The sequence below is a fragment of the Callithrix jacchus genome, chromosome 8 (genome assembly GCF_049354715.1).
Source record: "Callithrix jacchus isolate 240 chromosome 8, calJac240_pri, whole genome shotgun sequence".
NCBI classification, from domain to species: domain Eukaryota; kingdom Metazoa; phylum Chordata; class Mammalia; order Primates; family Cebidae; genus Callithrix; species Callithrix jacchus.
This window is the reverse complement of record NC_133509.1, coordinates 126,600,681-126,610,504: the sequence shown is the minus strand read 5'-3', so window position 1 is coordinate 126,610,504 and position 9,824 is coordinate 126,600,681. Positions and strand designations below refer to the sequence as shown.

At 36.5% G+C, this 9,824-nt stretch overlaps 1 protein-coding gene across 1 annotated transcript in view; it reads left to right on the top strand.

Annotated features, from left to right (window-relative positions):
• The first annotated feature begins 509 nt into the window (after nt 1-509).
• CATSPERB (catsper channel auxiliary subunit beta) overlaps nt 510-9,824 on the top strand; it is a 189,403-nt gene continuing 180,088 nt past the window's right edge. The window contains exons 1-2 of the mRNA XM_003734064.6: nt 510-631; nt 979-1,104. Coding sequence (XP_003734112.4) covers nt 1,003-1,104 — 102 coding nt within the window. The 5' untranslated portion in view covers nt 510-631; nt 979-1,002. The remainder of the gene's footprint in view (nt 632-978; nt 1,105-9,824) is intronic.

Below are 9,824 nucleotides of genomic sequence, written 5' to 3'. Positions count from 1 at the left end.
TCCCAAAGTGTTGGGATTACAGGTATGAACCACTGCACTGGCCTGAGCTACTCTTTAAGCAAAAACAGTAAATGTGTATATGTCAAGTGATCATTTAATTGAAGAAAACTACCTCAAAATTCCTAACCTGGGGATGTAGTGTGATTGTATAAGAATAATCCCCTTGCAAATCAATATTTATCTGTGTGTTACTTGTGTGTTTGGATTTTCCTGGCTTTGAAGATGGTAGAGATGAGGTTGATTTTTTAAATGTTTCTTTGTTTTTATTGACTTTGGACAAAAACAGATATAGATATCTTTATATTATGGGAGACTACTTTTAGAGTATCTGGGAAGGCCAAATAGAATATTCTCAATTTTCTGCATTTGCTGCTTTTCTGGTGTGTGTGTGTGTGTGTGTGTGTGTGTTTGTGTGTGTGCTTGTGTGTGTGTGTATGTTTTATATTTATACTCCTCAGTGTAGTTACATAGGCTAATTCTTTTCTATCTTATTATTTTTTTTTTTTTGAGATGGAGTCTTGCTCTGTCACCAGGCTGGAACACAGTGGCGCAGTCTCGACTTACTGCAACCTCTGCCTCCCGGGTTCAAGTGATTCTTCTGCCTCAGCCTCGCGAGTAGCTGGGACTACAGGTGCGTGCCAAACGCCTGGCTAATTTTTGTATTTTTAGTAGAGACGGGGTTTCACCATGTTGGCCAGGATGGTCTTGATCTCTTGACCTTGTGATTCATCCACTTCAGCCTCCCAAAGTGCTGGGATTACAGGAGTGAGCCACTGCGCCCGGCCCCTTTTCTGTCTTTTAAGGCTGGAGGAGAAAAGAAGGAAAAGTAAAAGGGATCAGAAGCATTTTCTCAAAATGTTAAAATTAGGTTGTTCATTATCTAAATACAGTTTCTTCTCTGGCACATTGAAGTTTTTTTCTTAAAACATTTTTTTCTTTTTTTTTTTTAAAGACATTTTGATTTTTTTTTTTTTGCAGCCTACAGTCAAGGTGAAAAGAAGGATGAAAAGTAAACCGAGGAGATTATGGCATCTACTCTTCAGGTTACCTAAAGATATGGGCTTTTACAGGGGAATGGTCACATCGAGAGTCAAGAAAATGACTGTGAGTGGTAGGATTTGGCTTATGATGGCGTGTGTGTATGTGCATATACCGGAACATACAATACACATGCCATTTATCTTGTAGAATTAGGAAAATGGCATCTGTTTTCCTGAAAGGGAGGGAAATAAATGATCAACAGGGTGGGAAGAGTGATGGAAATACTGTCATGGATTTGATCACAGTCAGGTTTGTTTCTCTTCCCAGTCCAGGAAAAAAACCAAGCTTGACAAATAAGGAAGTTTTTCCTTTCCTAGTCCTTTCCTAGAAGAAACTAAGTTGTAGACAAAACAAAACAGTAAAATGTTTGGGATAATGCCGTGGGTCCTTTGGCTTAGGTTCTATATGGTTGTACAGAGCCGGGTCTGCTCATTGTGTCTAGCAGCATGTCTCTGCTATGTGATAATAAATGATGAATTCTCAAGGAGTTTTTATCCCTACTTTCTTCTTGAAAGCTGATAAGGTTAAAAAAATTTCCCTTTATGGTTTACCTGCGTATATGAAAGAAAATAGTTCTTGACCTTTTTTATTCCCCAGCATATCTGTATGACACATTTCCATCACTAATAGTGAGTCACACTAGCAGTAATTTGCACCTAGCTTGTGAATCTTGAAAAAAGCCCCCAATTATTGAAGTAGGCAGAACATAGTGAAATACATATACATACCTACTCTGTGTAGTTTTATCTTCAGGCCATTCATACAGGAAAATGTCATTCGTTCTTTTGAATTTCTTAATCACTTTTTCCTTATTAATCTTACTGCCTAGATAATTTCTATGCCCCAGGAGTGAGGAAAATGAACTAGATATACTTATATTTTTTAAATCAAGATGTTGGAAGATACTAATCTTTTGGTCTTTGGGCCACTTTTGGAAATTTTTGGGTTAACCACTCAAAATACTAATTTGTAAAGCAAAAATAAGAAATCTTTTCAGGACCCTGTGTGATTGTCATTGTTGATATAAGACAAGTAGATAAATTGGTTGTTGTTTGAGAAGGGAGGTGAGAATAACTTGGGGAGACCAAAACAACTCAGGATGGCTTCACATTCCTTGCATCCAGGCCCACAGTTTTACAAGGCTTGGATTTCAATTTCATCAGGATGCTAATAAATTGGGGGAATTAGTTCAGCTAATAAAACTTTCCAAAGTCTGATGAGCAAACTGTAATACCAGTTTTCTTATTTATAAATGGAAGATAGTCCCTTACAATGATATAAATATTTATGTCTGCCTTTACGGCACCTCTGTGTTGTGTCAGGGCATGCATGAAGTTGAATTTTAGAAGCCAGGTAATTGTTTGGGGAGCATGTAATCAAAGCAAAGGGAAGTGGATTGTAGACAGAGGTATTATCCAGGCCACGCTGCGGCCAGTGTAACGTCTTGCCTCAAGCGGCAATCTGCTGAAGATCGTTACTGTCAGATGCCCTGATTTAGTGTCTTTCTCTTGGAGAACACAGTACTCACACTGTTTATTCTGTTTCTTTGACCATCCCTTTCGCTGTATGTCTAACCATTCCCACCTGTTTACAGAATCTTTGGCCAGACAAGTTGTTATTTAATTGATGAGATTTCAGCTTGCTGAGTTAAAATCCCATTTTATGATGTCTCCCAGACATCATACCCGAGTCATCCGAAGTGCTGTTTTAGGAGTTCTCTTCACTCTTTGGAAATAAATGTCTGTCTGAAGTCTGTAGGTTTGCAAAATTTCCTCTATCAATAGCATTGGAAGTATTTGGTATACTTGATTATTCCTTCCTTAACATATTTCTTCACTTTCAAGAAACTGTTTTTAGAGTATGGGGGTTCCATTAGCTAGCATGGCAAATATGACATTGTCATTCTAAGGATAAGGAAGCTTAACAGGGTTTTTATTGTAGTTTTACTGTAGGTTGGTAGGCTTCATACCACAAGGAGAGTAAGAGAAAATTATTAGCATAGAATACCTCTCTGGTTTGTCAAAGACTATTTCAGGTCATCATCATACGTGAATCTGCTTCCCAAGACTATGTCAGTTTGGAATTTGGATGCCTGGAACTGAGAGATTTTAACTAGTGATGTGTTTCCTAAAGACATGAGGATATTGTTATAAAATAACTGTTTCTTTCTTTTTTATTTTCTTCTTCTTCTTTTTTTTTGGTAGAGATGGAGCCTTGTGATGTGGCCCAGGCTGGTCTCAAACTCCTGGTCTCAACTAATCCTCCTACCTCAGCCTGTTAAAGTAGTGGGAGTATAGGGATTACATCTGTCAAAATACCTGTTTCTGTCTTTATATGCTCCTCACATTCTCTAGCAAGTTTTCCGTTTATATTGCAGGGTCACTGGAAAGTGTTGTAAGTGTACTTTTGGTACTATTGTATCTGGCGTCACTGTATTTATCTAAAAGTGACAATGGTTTATCATTTTTTTGCCTTGGGAAGAAAATGGTAAGAAGTAGATTTTTCATGTCAAGTGTGTTGTAGTGCTGTTTGAAAGAAATACAATCTTATATAATACTGTTATATTTTAAAGATTTGCTGATATTCTCTGTAATGTCACAATATTTTTTGCAAGTTTCAGAAGTAGGGTTTCTATATTATGAGATTCATATGTTCACAATGTTATGTAAAATGTAACATTCTTTTATTCAGTGATGTCTTTCACCCTTTTGTAGGCGGTGGTGGTGCTAACAAGTCATCTAAAAGTAACTTATTATTTGCATTTTTAACCAGAGTGGCAGAATGGCTGCCATCAATTTAACACATTACAGCAGTATTTGCTAGAGAAAGTTACAAGTTCTTAGAGCTAAAGCTACTCAAGTATGTACTTGAGTAAATTTTAGCATTTTTAGTAGAGACAGTTTTACCACGTTGGCCAGGCTTGTCTTGAACTCCTGGCCTCAAGTGATCTGCCTGCCTCAGCCTCCCACAGTGCTGGGATTACAGGTGTGAACCCCCATGCCTAGCCAATCACAAGTATTTAATCTGAGCTTATCTTTGCTTCTTACGATATCTAGGACAAAGTCACAATTATACAAACCATCCAGAAGGTATTTTTGGAAAGGAGTTTACTAAAATACACCTATTAAAAACATCTGGACACTTTGGGAGGCCGAGGCGGGTGGATCACAAGGTCAAGAAATCAAGACCATCCTGGTCAACTTGGTGAAACCCCGTCTCTACTAAAAACTGCAAAAAATTAGCTGGGCATGCCTGTAATCCCAGCTACTCAGGAGGCTGAGGCAGGAGAATTGCCTGAACCCAGGAAGCAGAGGTTGCAGTGAGCCGAGATCGCGCCATTGCACTCCAGCCTGGGTAACAAGAGCGAAACTCCATCTAAAAAAAATCTGGAAATTTACACTCATGGAAAAGGCTTTATCTATTAAGGTTCTAAATAATTTTGTTATGATAGTGATAATGAGAAAACAAAGACAAAGTTCAAGTTTTTAGGAATACAGAAAAATAAGAGTAAAACATCATGTACCATTATGAAGCCAGTTGGTCATAAGTAAAATCATGTCCATATGAAGAAGTTAATTTAATGTCCATACCCAAAGAAAATAATAAGCACATGAGAAATAGTTTATATTTTTGTATAAATGTAAGGGGTACAAGTGCAGTTTTGTTACATGGGTATATTATGCAGTTGTGAAGTCTGGGCTTTTAGTGTAATCATCACTCAAATAATGTACATTGTATTTGTTAATTTCTCATCCTTCATCTCTCCTCAGCTTTCCACCCTTCTGAGTTACCAGTGTTTATTATTCCACACTCTATGTCCATGTAGACACATTGTTTAGCTCCCACTTATAAGTAAGAATATTTGGTATTTGACTTTCTGTTTCTGAGTTATTTCACATAAGATGATGGCCTCTTGTTCCATCCATGTTGCTGAAAAAGATATGATAGCACTTGCTGTGGCTGAGTAGTATTCCATTACGTATATTATATGTGCGTGTATGTGTGTGTGTGTGTGGTGTGTGTGTGTGTATGTGTGTGTATTTATATATGTAATATATTATACCCTGGGTACTTTATTTTGACACAGAGTTTTACTCTGTTACCCAGGCTGGAGTACAGTGGTACAATCTTGGCTCACTGCAACCCCCACCTCCTTGGTTCAAGCAATTCTCCTGCCTCAGCCTCCCAAGTAGCTGGGACTATAAGCATGTGCCTCCATGCCAGGATAATTTTAGCATTTTTAGTAGAGATGGGGTTTACCACATTGGCCAGGCTTGTCTTGAACTGCTGGCCTCAAGTGATCTGCCTGCCTCAGCTTCCCACAGTGCTGGGATTACAGGTGTGAACTCCCATGCCTAGCCATCCACAAGTATTTTATAACAATAATTTATATGTGTATATATAAATTATATATATTTATAATAATATACAATATAATATCTAACATATACATTTATAATATATACATATATAAATATAAATTGTCACTTTTGGATAAATACAGTGATGCCAGATAGTATCAAAAGAGCACTTGTGACACTTTCCAGTGACCCTGTAAGAAAAATGGAAAACTTGCTAGAGAATGTGAGGAGCATATAAAGACAGAACAGGTATTTTGACAGATATGGTGGTTCATACCTGTAATCTCAACACTTTAAAGGACTGAGGTAGGAGGATCACTTGAGGCCAGGAGTTTGAGACCAGCCTGGGCCACATAGTGAGGCTCCATCTCTACCAATAAAAATTTTTTAAAAAAAGGGAAAAAAAGAAACAGGTATTTTATTACAACAATTCCCTTGTGTCTTTTTATATATATAAACATATAAATATGTCTTTAAATATATAACATATGAATATATTAATATGTCTATATGGACACATTTTCAGCACATTAATATATATAATTACATATATGTATATAGATGTACTGTATATATATTTACCATATTTCCTTTATCAAATCATCTACCGATGGACACCACTTAGGTTGAGTCTATGTCTTTGCTATCATGAATAGTGCTGCCATAAACATATGAGTGCAGGTATATTTTTTATATGACTTTTTAATATGACTTCCTTTGGGTTGATTAAATGGTAGTGAGATTACTGGATTGAATAGTAGTTCTGTTTTTACTTATTTGAGAAATCTCCATATGGTTTTTCATAGAGGTTATACTAATTTACATTCCCACCAATAGTATCTAAGCATCCCCTTTTGTCCACATTCTCATCAACATCTATTTTTAAAAAACTTTTAAATAGTAGCCATTTAAACTGGTGTGAGATGATATCTCATGGTGGTTTTAATTTGCATTTCTCTGATGATTAATTATGTTAACCATTTTTTCATATGCTTGCTGGCCATTTGCAGGTCTTGTTTTGAAAAAATGTTTTTTCACATCCTTTACTCACTATTCAGTGGAGTTGTTTGTATTTTTGTTGTTGTTGTCACCACTGTGCCTGGCCTTAGATGTCTAAATCTCTTGCTAGACTAGAGAAGTTTTCCTCAATTATTTTCTCAAATAGTGTTTCTAAACTTTTTGCTTTCTCTTCTCCTTTGGGTATGCCTGTGATTTGTCAGTTTGCTTGTTTTATGTAGTCCCATACTTCTTGAAAGCTTTCCTCATTCTTTTAAACAGTTTTTTAAAAAATTTTCTTCTTACTGGGTTAATTCAGTGAGAAAAAAAGACCAGTCATTATATTCTGAGATTCTTTCTTCTGTTTGGTCTAGTCTGTTGTTGAAGATTTCAATTGTATTTTGTAATTTCTTCAGTGAATTTTTCATTTCCAGAAGTTCTGTTGTTTTTTAAAGATATCTACCTCTTGGGTAAATTTCTCATTCATATCCAGAATTTCAGATTTCTCTTGTATCTCATTGAGCTTCTTTAAAGTCAGGACTGTGAATTTTCTATCTTGATTTCAAAGATTTCTTTTTAGTTAAGATCCATTGCTATAGAATGACTGTGTTCCTTTGGGAATATCATAGCACTTTGTTTTTACATACTTCCAGTATTATAATGCTATAATGCTGATTTCTTCACATCTGGAGTAACAGTTGTTGCTTTTTTTCTTTTTTCTTCTTTTTTTTTTTTGAGACAGAGTCTCTAGCCTTTAGCGCAGGTTGGAGTGCAGTGGCACAATTTCAGCTCACTGCAATCTCTGCCTCCCAGGTTCAAATGACTCTTGTGCCTCACCCTCCTGAGTAGCTGGGATTACAGCTGTGTGCCACCAGGCCTGGCTAATTTTTAAATATTTTTAGTAGAGATGGGGTTTCATCATGTTGGCCAGGCTGGTTTTGAACTCCTGGCTTCAAGCAGTCTTCCCACTTTGGCATCCCAAAGTGCTGGAATTACAGGCATGAGCCACTGTGCTCAGCTCAGTTGCTGCTTCTTACTTTTAAATTTACCTGCATTAGTGTGGGACTTTTTTTCCTGAGGATGCAAATATGGTGTTTGTTGAGTAGGATCAAGGATTCATGTTTCCTGATACCTAGTTTAGTAGTCTTTGACTCAACAGACATCAAGTACCTATTATATCTAGAAGTAATATATTAAAGGTAATCTTTTGGCTTAAATCATTTTAGAATGTATAACATCTTTATAATACAAGTCATTGCCCATTTCAACTAAAGAAGAAGATATATAGAAATATCAAATGTTAACAAGATAATAGGCCATTGCTTTTGTGTAATACAAAATTTGATAATAATTTTGCTCTTTGCCCTAGTTATTGATAAAATTCTTAAAGCAAACATTGCTGCACTGCGTACTTCTAGGTGCTGTTCCTTTAATAAGTATATTTTGAACATCATTTGCTTAACCTTTTTTTTTTTTTTTTTTTTTTTGAGACAGGGTTTCATTCCTGTTGCCCAAGCCGGAGTGCAATGGCACGGTCTTGGCTCACTGCAACCTCTGCCTTCTGGGCTCAAGCCATCCTCCTACTTCAGCCTCCCAAGTAGCTGGGATTACAGGCACCCGCCACCATGCCCAGCTAATTTTTGTATTTTTAGTAGAGACGGGGTTTCACCATGTTGGCCAGGCTGGTCTTGAACTCCTGACCTTGTGATCCACCCATCTAGGCCTCCCAAAGTGTGGGATTTACAGGTGTGAGCCACTGTGCCTGGCCTGCTTAACCCTTTTTTAACAGTTTAGAAATCCATCTACTTGAATGATATTCATTCTCTTCCCTATATGTTCTTTTTGAGTAATGAAATGAGATTATTTTAATATGGGTAGAAAGAATACATATCTTAAAATGAGGGTGTGCAAACTTTTGTTGTCTTAAGATTGACACATCAAATTTGTAAAGAATAAAAGTAAACCTCATTTTTAAGTTTATTATTTTTTAAATACTACAAATGGCAGTAAAATAGGCTTCATTAAAATTGGTACCTTCAATTGCCCACCACCCCAACCACTTCAATAATTAAATGCATTTTACTTAAACATATTGGATAATTTGGAGTAGAATCTCAATTAATGTTCATTTTACTTATTAAATGACATACAATGTCCCTCAAGATTTAAAACATAATAGGAGCAACAAAAATTGTTATTTAGCTTTTTAAATTTTGCATTTAGTAACTTTGAACACTACAAATCAACTTAAAATGTGTGCTTTGCTACTGACTGTAACACTGACAATTGTATCATCAAGAGCAAATACTCGGCTTTGAGACCTTGGGTCTAAAAAGTTAAAACTCTGCATTTCAGTTAAACGTGTATTGATTTGGCAGTTGACAGCAGGTTGTCAAAGCGCTTTATGTTGGAAGTTGGGATACATGATATCTAGGTCCTCTTCTAATGAGTGAGTCTACCAGAGACCACAGACAGGAAAATATGCCTCTCATCTGACTCCTGATGAGAGACTTAAGTGCAGAAAACAGGCCTCTGCTGGGTCTATCCATGGCAGGCAAGTTGCCCAAATGAAAACCTTGGGCTCTGTCTCAGCTGTTACCCTAACTTTCAAGTGACAGCAGTTAGTCTTTCAAAGTTTTAAGCACCTTTGAAGAGTTTCTGATGTATATTTAAAAGTATTACCACAGATGTAAGAGAATTCATTGCGTCAGACCTAACCTCAAAAGTTTTAAGTTTGTTCTTAAGTGACTTTTAGAGAAATTAACAATCTAGGAATAAATCTTTCAATTTACCCTACCTATTGTGGTTACTGGAACAAAGTACCTTTCTGATAATGAAACAGAAATCCTTTCATTCCTGGAATTTCCTGTTGGGAGTGTAGAGTTTTCTGAGCAATATGTAATGTTGGTTAGTTATGCAATATGTTGGATTTTACTGCCAGCTTTGTTTAAAAAGGGTGTGAGAGGTTTTGACCAATAGGAATGTAAAGTCAGAGTTAAGTATGGCATCATCTTACCACCTGCCACATGAATAAACCCGGATTCATAAGCAAATATGTTATACATTTAAGTGTTTTTATTAACTCAGATAAGCTAGCTATAAAATAGTTTTCTCTTATCTTTACCTGGATATAATTTGGAGAAACTATCTTTTTCCCTCCAGGAAGATGTTAGTAGAGAAAAATTTGCTCCCAAAGTTGTATGCAGAGTTAATAGACATGTGAGGGAGGTTGTCTTCAGTGATTGCAGGGGAGATGGATGGATCTGGAGATATTCTCATAATGTATTTAAATCCCAGTATATGGGTGAGAGTCGAGTCTTCAGTATTATGGCACACCTGTTAATGTTTCTCTTCTGCTCTCTCCTCTGTCTCTAGCTACTTGGGTAAGTGATTAGTTCTCCCACATAACATTTCAAGATCTGTTTA